The sequence below is a fragment of the Apis laboriosa genome, unplaced genomic scaffold, assembly GCF_014066325.1.
Source record: "Apis laboriosa isolate Shangri-la unplaced genomic scaffold, ASM1406632v1 scaffold11_cov152, whole genome shotgun sequence".
Classification (NCBI taxonomy): domain Eukaryota; kingdom Metazoa; phylum Arthropoda; class Insecta; order Hymenoptera; family Apidae; genus Apis; species Apis laboriosa.
In genome coordinates, this window is record NW_025221020.1 from 4,371,814 (window position 1) to 4,386,662 (window position 14,849).

General features: G+C 39.2%; 5 protein-coding genes across 7 annotated transcripts; 3 read left to right on the forward strand and 2 right to left on the reverse strand.

Moving 5' to 3' along the window:
- Nucleotides 1–277: 277 nt before the first annotated feature.
- LOC122720143 lies at nucleotides 278–3,030 on the reverse strand. Of its 2 annotated transcripts, XM_043946648.1 has the most exons (4): nucleotides 2,556–3,030; nucleotides 1,563–1,790; nucleotides 1,266–1,470; nucleotides 278–1,156 (listed from the first exon to the last, which is right to left on the reverse strand). In XM_043946648.1, exons 1-4 carry the CDS (start codon nucleotides 2,626–2,628, stop codon nucleotides 646–648), a joined length of 1,017 nt encoding a protein of 338 aa, XP_043802583.1. In that variant the 5' UTR covers nucleotides 2,629–3,030; the 3' UTR covers nucleotides 278–645. The 2 variants fall into 2 exon arrangements, with proteins under 2 accessions (XP_043802583.1, XP_043802582.1); XM_043946647.1 differs by lacking the exon at nucleotides 2,556–3,030 and having other exon boundaries at nucleotides 634–1,156; nucleotides 1,563–1,938.
- Nucleotides 3,031–6,091: 3,061 nt separating this feature from the next.
- Nucleotides 6,092–9,726, forward strand: LOC122720142 (protein starmaker-like). Its single transcript, XM_043946646.1, has 6 exons — nucleotides 6,092–6,337; nucleotides 6,668–6,847; nucleotides 7,022–7,111; nucleotides 7,604–7,772; nucleotides 7,854–9,440; nucleotides 9,588–9,726. Exons 1-5 carry the CDS (start codon nucleotides 6,262–6,264, stop codon nucleotides 8,950–8,952), a joined length of 1,614 nt encoding a protein of 537 aa, XP_043802581.1. The 5' UTR covers nucleotides 6,092–6,261; the 3' UTR covers nucleotides 8,953–9,440; nucleotides 9,588–9,726.
- Nucleotides 9,727–11,294: 1,568 nt separating this feature from the next.
- On the forward strand, nucleotides 11,295–12,183 carry LOC122720144. The gene is made up of 3 exons (XM_043946649.1): nucleotides 11,295–11,691; nucleotides 11,770–11,918; nucleotides 12,013–12,183. The coding sequence occupies exons 1-3, from the start codon at nucleotides 11,295–11,297 to the stop codon at nucleotides 12,181–12,183; spliced, it is 717 nt and encodes a 238-aa protein (XP_043802584.1).
- A 76-nt stretch (nucleotides 12,184–12,259) lies between these two features.
- LOC122718945 lies at nucleotides 12,260–13,637 on the forward strand. The gene is made up of 5 exons (XM_043944372.1): nucleotides 12,260–12,286; nucleotides 12,454–12,574; nucleotides 12,826–12,960; nucleotides 13,072–13,249; nucleotides 13,331–13,637. The coding sequence occupies exons 1-5, from the start codon at nucleotides 12,260–12,262 to the stop codon at nucleotides 13,635–13,637; spliced, it is 768 nt and encodes a 255-aa protein (XP_043800307.1).
- Nucleotides 13,638–13,736: 99 nt separating this feature from the next.
- Nucleotides 13,737–14,846, reverse strand: LOC122719030 (probable U3 small nucleolar RNA-associated protein 11). 2 transcript variants are annotated; one of them, XM_043944552.1, is made up of 2 exons: nucleotides 14,824–14,846; nucleotides 13,737–14,593 (listed from the first exon to the last, which is right to left on the reverse strand). In XM_043944552.1, the coding sequence occupies exon 2, from the start codon at nucleotides 14,583–14,585 to the stop codon at nucleotides 13,824–13,826; it is 762 nt and encodes a 253-aa protein (XP_043800487.1). In that variant the 5' UTR covers nucleotides 14,586–14,593; nucleotides 14,824–14,846; the 3' UTR covers nucleotides 13,737–13,823. The 2 variants fall into 2 exon arrangements, with proteins under 2 accessions (XP_043800487.1, XP_043800478.1); XM_043944543.1 differs by lacking the exon at nucleotides 14,824–14,846 and adding an exon at nucleotides 14,670–14,727.
- Nucleotides 14,847–14,849: the final 3 nt, after the last annotated feature.

Here is a 14,849-nt window from a genome sequence, read left to right on the forward strand (position 1 = left end):
TACGGGATCGAAAAACAAATAAACAATTATCGCATAATGGAAACGTGTATTTTCCGCGAAAATAATTGCATTCTCTTCAAAAGAATATACCCTAAATAAATATACCCGTCTATTCGCCACGAAGGATACAAATTTGTTCCATTTATTTAGATTTATTCCATTTATTCCTCTCGTGTATCTCGAATATCGATTGAGTACCAATAATAATAATAATAATGTAAAATAAATTTTACAAAAAAAGAGAGAGAGAGAAGAAGAAGAAAAAGAAGAAGAAGTAGAAGAAGAAGAAGAAGAAGAAGCAATCACAATTACGAGAGATCATTCAAACGGAGTTGATCAAATTGGATCAACATCCTCGAAAAGAACGAACGATGTCCAATTACTTAGATTAAGATATAGACATAGTCGTTCCTCGATGTCCGTCGATTAGTCGAATTTAGAACTAAGTAGAAGCAGAATGAAAAGTAAAAACACGAAGAAAAATAAATAGGGGACGATAATAATTCTGCCTTAACTCGCCGTAAGAATACGATCTATTATGTATAGATAAATCCTATGTATATATCTACTTTCTAATTAATCCCCCCCTGGATCGATCGATCGATCGATCGATCGAGCCGAAAATGGAAAACGAACCGACCGAGTTTATATCTCGTTTACGTGCTGATGAATATTGTACGCCCTTCCACCTCTCCTCGACTCTTTCGGCACCACGGCCAGGTGTTGGGGCTCGATTTTCATTCGATCGACCCTTCTCTCGTCCGAACTCTTATCCGACGAGTACAAGCCGGGGGGTCTCGAATAAACGAACGTCGTTTCGGCCGATTGGCCGATCGTCGCCGAACCCCTCAACACGTTATCCTGAGCGCTTAACAATTGCTTGAACCGCTCGTCGTTCTTCTCCTCCTGATCCCACTGAGCTCGGGCGGACCTCGAAGTGGTGGACGGGATGGAACGTTGCCCGTTCGCCTCCTGTTGGCCGCTGTTCTTCCCGCTCGTCGCGTTCAATTTCGGGTTCAGATTGAGGCCCAGCCATTGGGAGAACAGCGCTATGCCTTGCTCAGCGCTCGCCGACACAGCCGCTATGAATTCCTCCGTGTTCAACGAGTCTTCCTCCTCCTCCGCGCTCTCGCTCCCTTCCGTCGTCTCGATGGCGCTGCGGGAATAATATACGTGGTGCACGACGAAGAGGAATCGAAGGTGAATAGATTAATGATCGAGACGTGACATCATGATAAACACAACTTTTCGTGGATCGTACTCACGGAGGTGGCTCGATTTGGCGCACCACCTGATTGAAATTGAAGCATCCCATCTGGTAAGTGGCCTGCGGTGTTCCCAACAGAGCTGGCTCGATCACCAAACAACCGTCGTGACCCGCTTCCGCCTGCTTGATCCACGTAAATTTCGCGCATATCTGCGCCAAGTCCGAGAGAAGGTTCATGCAAGTCGATCTGTTGGCCGCGTCCACTGTATCCACGTGGAATTAAAACGTTCAAACGTTTAATGTAACGTTTAATGTAACGATTATAGACGTACTTTGGAAAAAAAATCTGTCTCACCGATCTTAATCGTGGCGTTGTGCACGGGATTGTCGCCGTAGCTTAGGTTCAACGAGACGTTCTGCTCCTTTTGCCTGACGTTGATGCACGCCGGTCCACCTAGGTCGAAGGTCGCGGTCAGATTCAGATCGATGCAGCACAAGCAATTGGACGTTTGGCAGAGGCATTGCGATTGGGGATTGGTCGATCTGCCCACGGCGTCTGGAAAATCCCAGGAGAGCAACGTCTCTGTTGACGTTGGAAAAATATAATGTAAAAAAGGGATAGATGGTCGTAGAAGATGTTGAAGAGAAATTGGAACGAAACGAAAGTCGTCGAAACGAAAATCGTGAGGTGAGAAATATATATCGTTCGCGAATTCCATCGCGTAAGTTCGATGCCCGAGACGCTTGTTTTCTCTCCACGCTTGTTTGACACCGTTTCGACTTCCACTCCGCCACTTCCATTCCTCTCCGTATCGAAAAGCTTGCCCGTTCTTCTCTCGAAACGGTAAACAAAATACGCGTACCGTTTTTAAGTGTGCCGCGTTGATGAGTCGAAAAGATGCCTATCCGCCAACTTTCTCGCGTTACTGGGACAAGTGTGTGTCTCTGTGTCTCTATATGTGTGTGTGCAACAACGACTCACGAGTCTCTGCAACTCGTTCGTTAAACTTTAAAAAATTATTCAAACGGTTGTTCATACGTATATTAATTAAAATCACGAGACACGTACGCGACATCACGTTCGAAATAAAACGTTCGAATCGAGTCATCCCCGAAAGGGATATCCTCGGCGGAACAAGGCCTCGATTGATATGCGAAACGTTGAAACTTTGTTTATTCCATCGCGTCACGAATCGAACACTTTGGCCGAGCGGTACTCGGTCCACGAATATCCTTCCTCCCTAGTATTTGTTCGGGTAGCAATAGCTACCGAAAAGAAAAAAAAAAGAAAAATCGAAGAGAAACAGCGTTGACACGAGAGCGTAACTGTGCGTGATCCATTGCTCACCGAGCAGTCCGGCGGAAGAAACTACGACGACGACGGTGGTCAAGAGCACCAGGATCGTGAACCTGACGGCCATCACGGTTGTCCCCGATGGTTTCTCTTCCGATGCAGATTACTCGAACTCCTCGAGCTCCTCGCGTTCGGTGTCGCTCGCGATACGGTTTACGATAAGCGCGGGAGGGCGTACGTAACGAGCGAAAAGTTCGGAAGAAACTCCGTGGAAAAAGGATTCACGCGCTTCGAAGAGGAGATCCTGCCCAGCAAGGAAGAAGCTTAAATCTGGGCACAAAGCCGGGCGCGGGTCTTGGATCGGTGATCGGCTGGCGGTCGGCACGAAAACTGGCGACAGGATTGGCCACGGCGACGATGAGGTGCCACGCCATTGGCCGAGGTGCGGAGGTAACAACGGGCAAAGAACCTCATCTGGGTGACCGGGTGACCTCCTTTGGCAACCTGGTACCAGGAGAACTTATGCGACTGTCCTATCTACCGATCCTCTGCTCCGGCCATCGGAGGGCCCCCTCCCCCCTCCGACAAAAAATCGGTGCTCTTCTTTTTCAATAGCCACGATATACCGTTTAGATCACGCAATAATGCAAAGACAAAATCTTTTTTTTCTTCCTCTTCTTCCTCCTCTTTTTTTTGTCTTTCAGAATTTTTATCTTAGCGCAGTTTACGATTCCTTTTCATGGGGGAGGGGAGGGGGAATTCTCGTCGATATATTCAATAGAGAATGAAAAATGGAAATGGTCGTGGACACACGTTGTTTCGATAAATCTTGATTTTTTGACAGATTCTTATGGAAGAAGATCTGGATATAGCGTCTTTTCTCTCCCTGTCCTTGTAACCTGGATCGCAACGAACGTAATAATAGCGTGGATACGAGAGGAACGTCTTCTCGCAGATGAATCTCTACTGGCTGTTAGTTGTATATTTTCATTCGGTTATCTCTTCGATCCAAGCACGTTTTCCGGCTTTCTCTGATCGATCGTGCCTAATAAATAAAAAAGACATTAAACGAAAGGGGAAGGAAAAGCGTACGCTTGGTTGACCACAACAACCAAGGAGTCATCGTCGTTCCGCTTCGACACTTCGCGAAACTTCTATTACTTTGCGACAATTGCAATATCCTTTGTACGTATCTCGGAAATATTATATAATTTGCCTAGATCGTTATTTTTTTTTTTTACGTCTCGAAAGAACAACTCGAAAGAAAAGATGGACGAGAATTTCCTTCTTTGTTTACCAATTGGCTTCCCCTCCCCTCCCAATTGGGATATTACGATTTCGAGGCAAGGGCCCGGCAGATTCGAGCAGATTATCCTGTGACGTTACGTAAAAACTCGTTTCCCTTGATGACCCACATCTCTCTCGTCGTTCATCTCTCCCGTTTAGAAGGCCGGAGGACCAGGCGCGCGTTATCTTAAAATACACCGAGGCGAGAGTCGGCCGGTGTGCATCCCCGGACAATAATTATCCAACCTTCCTCCGATACCTCGACACTCCGAATTCCATTGTGATACCTTCGCTTCGTTGGACAAGTATTAACCAAGGTAAACCACTCCTGACCACTACTTTCTTCGACCCACTAACCGGAGAAAGGCCCCATCTCCGAAACAACGCCAAAACACGCTTGCGCCTGATCATTACATATCATCCTACCAACGAATGTTTGTCATCGCGTGTTCGTTTCGCTGATAATTGAAAAATATCACGGCTCCATTCCTCCTCGATTCCAACCGAAATATATGTATTCGAGAACGATATATATCTCACGCGTAAACTTGCACGTGAATAAATTAATCGATACGTCCTGATTATGCGCATAGAGAGATCAACGACCGGTTTGAAGGTCGGTGAAAAGATTTCATTGTAACGTGGTCATTGTAAAAGGGAGTTGCACGTTGAACGAATAATCAATTTCCGGCTTCCTCATTGTCGATGCACTGCCGTGATCGCGCTCATGATCACCGTGTGTAACTTTATGGCGATAGAAATTTGGGGTCGAATGATAGGACGGAGCCGTGATCGAGGTTCGTATGTAACGAAACACAAACCATCCCGAACGAAAGAGGAATATAAAATTTAAGCAGCGGTAAATACACGCGTTCGATAAACTGATCTCGATCAGTGATGGAGAACTCTCGCGATCCGCGCGTCCAGAATGATGGCGCAGAACGAGTCATCGATCGAATCGAGAGTAAATCGTTGACGGAGGACGGAAGGTCGATAGGTGTACTTGACTCTGGCTTTATCGGTTCAAGGCGAGGTGGAAAGCCACTTCCGTCTCTCGATCTTCGTCTTTTTTGGAACGGCGCGGCGGTTGGAGGAGGTTGGACGAAGAACTATCCCTTAACTCGGGTGGGGAATCGTCTTCTTATTTACCTAGAGCGTATTAGAGAATGCTTAATAATCGCAGCTCGGTCGGAGGCAGGTGGTGGTGGCTTGACCGACTTTTAAAGAAACCTTGGGGGGAGTTGGGCGGCATCTTCAGTTAGACATTGGACTCCGTCGAAGGCGAAGAGTCGGAAAAAAGAGCCGGAGGGTGCGACGCGAGGGAGACACGCTCGATTATCGATTAATGATAACAATCGATCGTCAACAAATTTTCCTCTGCTTTCTTCCCTGCCTCCATCGTGCACAGGTCAGTGTCAAATCTCCAATTAATTATTCTCGCTGTTTGCGCTGTCTTTCGCGAGGTGATCGCGAAAAACTTTTATCCTCTTCTCTCTAATATCTCGCGCGTATCGTTTCAAATTAGAAGAGAGTCGAGACTTATATGACTGATCCTTGATCGCCAAGATGGGATCGGGAAGAACAGATCGACGAGTAGAACACATACCTACGCGTCCCGATCACCGTTTCCTCGCGACCTCACCGCGCAACGATGTTAACCGCATAAAGACGATTGACGCAGCACGTGCGTGCTTCCTGGAGCGCGTTCTTCGAACCGGTAAACCTTCTCTGGAGAGTCGTCTCTGGCCGTGACCGTGATTTTAGGTCAACCGGTCGCGGAGACGAGAAGTAGTTAGCGCTCGTCGTCGCGACGAGTCCATCGGCCGAAACAAGAGCTAATAAAACCGTCCTTTCGCGTTCTTCTCGTAACGAGAATCTCGCCGAAAATGAATCTTCCGGTCGTGAATCAACAGCGCGCTTCTCATCAACAACCCCTTCACCTCGTGTGCGAACACGATTAATCGAGCGCGAGCGACGCACGTGGTCGTATTGTTTCGACGTTATTAAGATCCTCTGCACGACAGACAACGGTGTTCCGTTAGCTCTCTTAACTGTCTGGGTCAATTTGTGAACGATCGTTGAGTTGGGTTGAGTTGAGAGAGAGATGATGAGAATTTCGCGGTTTTGTATGCATAACCGATTAACCGCTTTCGAGGCGGAATGAAGAATCTTAAATCGCGGACGGGAAACGGTGTATTTTTCTACGTTTCGTGGAAATGAAAGATGGATGGAAGAAGATAGGTTCGTTGTGGGGATTGGTTGAATGTCAATGCGCCTCTTTATGTAAAAATTCTTTCCTTTGAAACGTAGAACAACGCGGGGGAAAGCGTTAGAATGTTAAGTACGCAAGATTGTGTTTCGCTTCGCGAACAATGCAATGCGATAGACACGCGTATGAGGGGATATTTGGAATATAAATGTTCGTAGAAGAGACGTCAAAGCGATCGTTGTGCGTTACAGAAAGAAAACGAAGATGCGGCTGTCGATGGTGGTCGAACTGTTGCTGATTCTTCTTCTGGTCGCGTTCGCCGCTTATGGCAGGGTGATCGGTAATGATTTTCCAAGATTCTTCTTCTTCTTCTTCTTTTCTCTTTTTTTCAAGATCGTTAACGCCAATTCTTCTAATTCGTAATTTCACTCGAAATTGTTGGCTTCCTTGTTGCCAGGAAAGGAAACGTTTCATTGAAGGATTGGAGTTAACGAGAGATAAATTTGGAGCGAGTCATCTCGTTCTTTAAAAGCCGAATGAAACTGATTTGAAAAATTAAAGCGACGATTTCGCCGTGGCGTGATCGTTAAGATATTATAAATTATATAAGAAATGGAAAACGGACTCTATTTTTCTTCTATAATCTTCTATAATTAAATTAATCCGATAGAACGCGATGGAAAAACGGAGGAGAGATCAATCGGAAATGCGAGCGAGGATAACCTTGGAATATCAACGTTGTCGTTGAAACAGGCGACCGACGATGTGAACAGATATTGCACCTGCAACGAGAACATATGTAATTGTTGCAGAGACTTCCATATACCTTTGGTGCAATTACAAGGACCAGGTAGGCATTGTGTAATTTAATTGAACGTAATAGAACGCGGCCACTAGAAAGCATAACAATCGACGAAACGAGACGATGAATGGATGTCACGTTACACTTATCCTCCCTGTGTATCCGTAAAAGACTCGAACGGGAACAATCGTTTCACGGAATTATCCTTTCATTCCGTTCCAGGATGCGCATCTCTGCAATACATACAAGGAGACAATTTGGCGGTGCAACTTAGCTTCGGAGATAACATCTTAACCAGCACCATCGTGAATGGTAAGTAAATACCATCGCGTCGATTCCTTTCTTTCTTTCTTTCTTCTTTTTAATCTCCGAAAATATATAACATTCGTTGCAAAATTGGATATTCCAGATTTTTTTCTCTCTCTTTGAAAGCTTCCATCACGTTCGGAAAATTGATTCGATCGAAAAGTATGTTAATAATTCTTCGAAGAATAAATCGAATAAATCGAACACATGTTTCGACTTTCACCCAATATTCCTAGTATCGTTAGAGATATAACGTTTTATCGATCTTCGGATATCGAAAAATCAAATTTCTCCTCTGAACTTGTTCCCTGTGAACCGAATCAATTATTCTAAATAAAGATAAAAATATTCATAATGAACGTCGTTCGATCGAATTTAGACCGAAAGATGAAAGTATCGCGCGTACGAATCGAGAAAGGAATAAAGAAACCCGTTTCCCGAGAAGATTAGAAGATCCACATTGATGTGAATAACAAGTTTCGTGCGATTGATTTTTAGGAAAAAATCCGAAACCCGTGTGCGTCCCGTTACCAGGAGGATTTACGAAATTCTGCGGTAGAATTTATTCCATTAAACGGGATGCCAAGAATCATTTCAAAGCCTGCCTTGGACTGGAGTTGCAATCATCGACCGAACTCGAAGCTAGTTTACGCGTCAGCTGCTTCAGGTATTACGAGATTATTATTTCTCCGATGAAAGAAAGAAGAGTAGTGAAAATTACAAAACGAGATGGCGATATATTTTACAGATTTGGGCCTGACGGTCTCAAGTTACGGCCAGCGGAACCGCTTCCTGTAGTGGAGACCGAGGTCCCGGACGAAGACGACGACGACGATTTCTTCGGCCTGGACTCGGACGAGGATGAGGAAGACGACGACTCCGAGGACGACACGCCGTTGGCCAACGCTGTCCCAGATTCCTCAGATTCGGCTGAAGAGGACGAGGACGAGGACGAGGACGAGGATGTCCTCGGGTTCGGGGCACTTTTGGATATTATTACCGGCGAGGACGAAACCGCGACGAAGAGACCGAAAGTAACCACGCCCGCGCCTCTTCTCCAATTTACGATCCCCATTTTAACCAAGCCGACGGCTTCGTCTGTTTCTAATTCCAACGTTGGAGGAAACGTGGTCGCGAGCACCAACTCGGAAGAATTGCCGAACGCGGATGAAGAGAGCGTTAATAACGAAGCGGATGACGAGTCCGTGGACACCGACACCACGATTAAAGAGGCAACCGTGACGGAGCCCTCGAATAAGATAGCGAAGCCGGATAAGGCACCGACGAAGAAATTCACGGTGTCGGATATAAGTACGAAGAAGCCGAGCGTTACGAGTTCCAGCATCAACGCGATCGAGAACGAGGCGAATAAGAAGAGGAAACCTTTGAGGAAACCGGTGAAGGGCGGCGAAGAGGATGAGGACGATGATATCCTAGGGGATAGCTTGGACGACGACGACGACGACGACGACGACGAGGAGATTTTGAGCGACGACGAGGACGAGGATGAGAAGAATAGCGAAGAGGAAGAGGATGAGAAGAACGATGAGAGCGAGAATCACGAGGACGAGGACGAGAAAGCTGAACTCGAAGATTTGGATGATGACGATGACGAGGAAGAGGATGCGGTAATCAGCGCGCTGGTTTATGATGATAAAGAAGATGGGAAGAAGAAAGGCAAGGTGAAGAAACACGATCAGTCGTCCGAAGCGGACGATGATGACTCGGATTACGGATTGGGCCTCACCGGGCTTCTAGCGAGAAACAGAAATTCGAGAAATAATCGTCAGAGCAAAGAAATGAGATTTCCTATGGTTGAAAATTCAACTCTCATCGTAGAGTCGTAGAATAATTAAAGATTATTGTGTGACGATGTTTTTTTCAAAAAAAGAAAAAAAAAAAGAGAAAAAAGAGATCTATTGACTTTTTGAGCAACGTTTAATTACTTAACATTTGTTGAACGTTTTGCTATAAATCAATGAATTATCGTTGATATCACGAAGCGTGTATGGAGACTGATAACTTCTTCCTTTCATTTTTCTCTTCTTTATCGAATATATTATTTATAAGCGTATAAAGATGGTTCAAATAATGATTAAGATAAATTTTCTTATCTAATTTGAAATAAAAATAAAGTTGAAAAGATATCTCATCAAATCTGATAAAATATTAATTTTTATTAACTTTAATATATATATTTTTTTTTATACGATAAAATATTATGATAAAATATCATATAAAAATATAAAACGAATCATTTATTATGTCAGTCAAGAGGAATTGTGCATAACATAAGCCATATAAATTTGTGCAAATAATGTAATACTTTTTAATTGTAAGTCGATATATATATATATATTTAATATATATATATTTATTTATATATATATATATATAATATATATATTTATTTAATTAATTTATTGAACTTGTAAGTAAATGTATTGAAAATAAACTTATAATTATATTTATATGTTTTCAGAAATCACTCTTGCTACATCTTCAATATTACTTTCTTTCAAAAGTTTATTGATGATCATCTCAATTTAATTTTAGTCTTCGATCTGAATCGTTGGACATTATTGAACCTTTCTTTTTCTTTCCTCCTCTTTCTTAAAATCATGTTGTTCAAATTGTTCAATGTTTTCCTGAAATTTTTAATGATACAGACCATTTGTATCGTTATGTACACGAATGTATCTCAACAAAATTATTTTGATATCGATCAGATAGGTAATTAATTATTTTTATAAAGATCAACAAACTTATTTCAATTAAACACTGACTAAACTAATTTAAAATATTGTTTCGTTTCATTTTATATTGTATTCATGATCAAATTTATGCAGAAAAGATTGAAAATTTGTTGACGGTCTACGATTTGGAAACTGAAATTCCGTTGAAAGAAGAATTGATCGATTTAAAGAAAGATGGATCGATCTCTACAACCGTATATCGTGTGAAATGCTTTTATGAAAATTATACTTACAGTTGCTGCATAGGTATCAAGTTTTTATGGATAAAGGGTCCAGTGTGTGTCACGGCAGGTATTGACCGTGAAAATATCAGCATTTTTATAAAATTGACCATGAACCAAAATAGGATCTTCTCCAAGAGTATATCTTGTAAGTATTCTTTTTAACAAATTTTTCTTTCTAAAAAATATCTATATATCCATATATATTTATTTTGAATCGAATTTTGAAACAAGAAATATCTTATATGTTACAGTAAAAAGTCCTGAGATCTGTATAAAAATTAATTTTAAAAAAATCCATCTTATAAAATTTTGCATTAAAATACATGATATTTCTATTTCTGACGATAATCTACATTTTTGCATCGACTTAAAAATTGAAATTTTGTTCAAAACTAAAAAAATTCAATTCAATTGCGTAAACATTAAAACAAAGAGAATTAATTGGGATAATTTCGCACTGGAGCTTGAACAACTTGATCAGACAAAGCAAGAAGTCATCGAATTCACCTACGACGAAGAAGATTTTGATCTGAAAGATCTCGAGGTTTATATCAATTATATATCAGCATTGATTCCTAAAAAAGAACAAGAGACAGTTAAAATTAGACAATTAGAGTTGTAAGATAAAAATTGTTCATTAATGTCCATTAAATAGAAAAGAAAAAAAAAACACTATAGAAGATTTGCGAATTAGACTCCCTCGTTGATTTCTTTTGTTTTTTTTTCTTTTGATTCCAAAAAAATTATCAAGTTATTGTCTATATATAATTACATAGTTGACTGTTGATTGATCAATTTAAGGAATTATTCCAAATATAAGATTATTCGAGTAAAACTTCTATATTACCATATATATTGTTATTTATTTTAATATTCCGAACGAAAAATAAATAAACTTGTTTTCTACCTACTATCGGTTTTCTATCTGCTCCTACCAATCGTCAACGCGTGCAGTGATGTTTTCGCTTTATTTCCTTAATCGGATTATCATGGAGATTCAGTAGAAAATGAAATGTGACCAATACCAAGCGAACCTAAATTTCTCCATAAAACGAGGTCGAAGTAAGATATCCGTTAACTGACCAGTCGAGTGTCGAACGTTCAACAAGAAATACTATTTACACATCATACGAAGAGATGTCCTCTCTTAGTGATTAAGATCGATTAAGACCGTTACTATCTACCTAAGAAGGTATTACCTACCGAGAAATGAGGGCTGCCTATTGGTTGTTGTTCCTCGTTGTTCTTTCTATTCAAAACTCTTTTCAACGGGTCGACAAAAGGATTATCGATTCGGAGAAAAAATCAGAAATATCCTTGAAAAATGACGAATTCGCGTATTCGAAGAAAGATTGGAACATGAAGAAGTTACAACAATTGTTGAAACAGGCGACGAATTCTTCCTCGAACGCGATCAGCCAAGTGACTGCCACGAGTCAAGGTCCCTGTACATGCGGAGGAGGTGTTTGCGCTTGTTGCTCTAGAATTTTACTCGACACTTGGAAACAGAAGGCGTGTGTGGATGTGACATACGATCCGGATGAATTTAGCTTCACGGCAAAAATTTCTATGAATGACAATGTTTTGTACTCGAGAACCGTATCTTGTATGCTTCATTCATAAATTATATCGATTTATTAAACTTTCCTTTCATTCAAAAACTTACGTTTGCAAGTGTTTCCAGGGAAGAATCCTCGGCCAATATGTGTACCAGTGCCACGATTTCAATTTATCAAAGCATGCGTCCGTTTTTATAACATTTATTTCCAAGGTAGAAATATTCATACGTGCGTGAACATGGAGGGGAAGTTTAGAGATACCACGATATTTAAAGTAAGATATCGTTTAAGATAGATTCGACGTACAAAACAGAAAAAGGAAATCTCTCTTTTCCTGCATCTTTTATGAATAATGCATATATTTCCAGGTCGGGTTAGATTGCATTAGATTCGGTGCAAATGGCTTGGCACTGGTAAAGCCAGAGGATGGAGGTGGATTAGGTCAAATAGAATTCTTGCCAGATGATGATGATGAGGATGAGGACGATTATGATTACGACGATGACGACGACGACGACGATGATTTACTTGATTTTTGAGGAAACCTAAGATTCTGTTCGTGACGAGCGCGAAGGACTTGATAGTACAATTACATATTTTTACTGATATTGCGTGATGACGAATATTATTTATTGTATTTTAGTCTTATAGATAAGAATTTAATACGACGTTTTGATTAAGTAATACGTAAAGTAATACGTAAGAGATTTTTATTGCAGTCAAGCTTTTCAATATAATTTTACATCGTATTCAAAATATCGTACTAAACTATTGAAAATAATGATATATTGTGTTATTAGGAAAAATAGGCAAATAAAGAGATATATTCAAAAGCTATTTTTTTTCTATTATATCTCAATAATTACATCCTGCGGAGCAACCACCGTGCCCAGGTAGCATTGTTTAATAAAACACAAATCGTTTATACTGGTTAGTATAACTGTGACAGGAGCAACATATTTATATTATAGAATCAAATGTATTACAGTGAAAAAGTCCATTGAGAAAAGACTAAAAATGAATTCTAGAGTATGTGGTGTCCTGATTTCATTCTGGTTGCGATTACTCTTTTATTGGACGGGCAGTGTTGCGAAAGAAAGTTAGTTACTTCTTGTTTCTCGTTTCATGTAATTATAAAAGTTAAATTTCACATAATTTTTAAACGTGTTAATTTATTATAGGATCTCTTATATCTAATGGATTCTTGCCTTATAGAACGGTTCAAACTTATCAGAAATATTGTATCTGTGAAACATCTTATTCTTGTTCCTGTTGTCAAAATGTTATTATTTTGTATACCAAAGTTGAAAAGAATCGTAAGTATTTAATCATTTAATAAGTATTATTTCGATACGTTTCTTTCAATCCAATTATTTTCAAGTTATCGTTTTAATCTATTTCTTTAATCTTTTTTTTACTTTGTACAGTTTGCGTTAATTTTACATATCAAAGAAATGGATTGAATATTGATATTACGTTGAATTCCGACATGTTAAGAGCTAGAACAATCACAGATTATAAATTATTAAAGTTTTGCACTAATATACCAGGATGTTACTTCTCATCTGTATGCATAAATGTATTAGAACTCAATAAATTTCCCAGGTATGGCATACTTAACTGTAATTCTTTTATAACCGAGTCATATAATTTTTATTAAATATTTTTTTTAAATTTGAATCAAAGATCGATCACTGCTTGTCTTCGATTGGATATTTTCTCTAAGAAACGATTATGGCAATTAAATTATGACTGCGTTGGCATATCAACAGAATTGCCTACAATACCAAGTAATGGAACGATGTCAACAACGGCTGGAACTGCAGGAATGTCTACGACGATGAGCGCTGGAATGACATCAGCAATGACCACTAGTCAAGTAACTACTACGACGATGATAACAACGACGATAAAAAGTACTACATCACGAGATGTAGAGGTGATAACAGTACCGGGAAATGAATCAACAACGGTCGTGGATATCGATAAATAATTATTAAGAGATCAAACAGTCTATCATTCTAAATAAAAATTAATTAATAATTAGTTTAAATATAAAAATTGCTTTTGATAAGGAAGATTATGATATTATAATTAAAATGTACAAAGAATTCATTAAAAAATTTATAAAATAGATTTATTTAATTTATTAAGATCATATCTAAAATGCAAATAATAGTTATCGTTTTCTCTCATATGTCCATTTGTAAACAGGAGCAGAATCTTTTGATCCTTTTTTTACTAATTTTGGTTTCATAACCTTTTTATCTTTCAGTGCTCTTTCTATTTCCAATTTTTGTTGTATAATAGTCAATTCTCTTTCTCTGTTTATCCTTTTTTGTAATTCCTGATAAGCTTTATGTTTACTACGTTCAATTCTTTTCAAACTATTTTCATCTATTTCTGGTAATTTCATATCTTTTAATCTACTTAATTTTGGTCTGTTTGTGCGTCTAGATAATAATGCTGGATGTGTATCCAATTTTTTAGCAATATCAAAGTTTTTGATTTCCTCTGAGCCATCTACAAAAAAGATATGTTTATTCTTTGTCTCATTTGCAGCATCTATCATATGCAATTCACTTTGTAGTCTATCTATTTTTTTTGCTTCTAGATTTCTCTTATAAGCAATATATCTAATATCTTGTGTTTCCATCAAGTGTATCTGTTCTGGTGTATACTCTTTATGTTTTCGCTTCTCTTTATGAATCCCACCATGTATTTTAGAATTGATCATGTGAAAGTAAAATTCATCTGGATTTTTATTAAGAGCACGTTTACGTAAAAGTTTCAAAGTTTGTTGTTTCTCTTGATAATCTTTAGCTCTAGCAACATAATCTTTCTTTTTCTCCAAAAGACCTAAATGCTTACGATTCTCTGGTTGATGTCTTTCACGATGAGTTTTTTGTGTAGCTTTCGCTGCTTTTTTCCACGAAGACATTGTTACAACTAAAAGAATTAAAAGAAATATTTAAATAAATCGAAACAAAATTTCACTTTTTATTAACTAAAAAAATATATTTACGAATATATATTAAGTTTTAATGATAATATAATTTTAATTAAACAATAATATACTTAACACACTGCACAATTAAATTAATAATAATATTATATTTTTTAAAATGAAATTATATTAATGTTATAAAATGAACATTTTAATATTAACAGAACATAACCTCAATCGTTGATTCGATATATATGA

What these genes read in the sequence shown, in the direction of transcription:
- LOC122720143 (XM_043946647.1), bottom strand. Translation starts at nt 1,926, where the DNA reads ATGGAATTCGCGAACGATATATATTTCTCACCTCACGATTTTCGTTTC. An exon ending in CAACGCCACGATTAAGATCG is followed by an intron (nt 1,471 to 1,562) that starts GTGAGACAGATT and finishes ACGTGGATACAG; the next exon opens with TGGACGCGGCCAACAGATCG. An exon ending in CGCCAAATCGAGCCACCTCC is followed by an intron (nt 1,157 to 1,265) that starts GTGAGTACGATC and finishes TTATTCCCGCAG; the next exon opens with CGCCATCGAGACGACGGAAG.
- LOC122720142 (XM_043946646.1), top strand. Translation starts at nt 6,262, where the DNA reads ATGCGGCTGTCGATGGTGGTCGAACTGTTGCTGATTCTTCTTCTGGTC. An exon ending in CGCTTATGGCAGGGTGATCG is followed by an intron (nt 6,338 to 6,667) that starts GTAATGATTTTC and finishes TTAATCCGATAG; the next exon opens with AACGCGATGGAAAAACGGAG. An exon ending in GGTGCAATTACAAGGACCAG is followed by an intron (nt 6,848 to 7,021) that starts GTAGGCATTGTG and finishes ATTCCGTTCCAG; the next exon opens with GATGCGCATCTCTGCAATAC.
- LOC122720144 (XM_043946649.1), top strand. Translation starts at nt 11,295, where the DNA reads ATGAGGGCTGCCTATTGGTTGTTGTTCCTCGTTGTTCTTTCTATTCAA. An exon ending in GTACTCGAGAACCGTATCTT is followed by an intron (nt 11,692 to 11,769) that starts GTATGCTTCATT and finishes AAGTGTTTCCAG; the next exon opens with GGAAGAATCCTCGGCCAATA. An exon ending in GAGATACCACGATATTTAAA is followed by an intron (nt 11,919 to 12,012) that starts GTAAGATATCGT and finishes ATATATTTCCAG; the next exon opens with GTCGGGTTAGATTGCATTAG.
- LOC122718945 (XM_043944372.1), top strand. Translation starts at nt 12,260, where the DNA reads ATGACGAATATTATTTATTGTATTTTA. An exon ending in AACACAAATCGTTTATACTG is followed by an intron (nt 12,575 to 12,825) that starts GTTAGTATAACT and finishes AATTTATTATAG; the next exon opens with GATCTCTTATATCTAATGGA. An exon ending in GAACTCAATAAATTTCCCAG is followed by an intron (nt 13,250 to 13,330) that starts GTATGGCATACT and finishes TTTGAATCAAAG; the next exon opens with ATCGATCACTGCTTGTCTTC.
- LOC122719030 (XM_043944552.1), bottom strand. Translation starts at nt 14,585, where the DNA reads ATGTCTTCGTGGAAAAAAGCAGCGAAAGCTACACAAAAAACTCATCGT.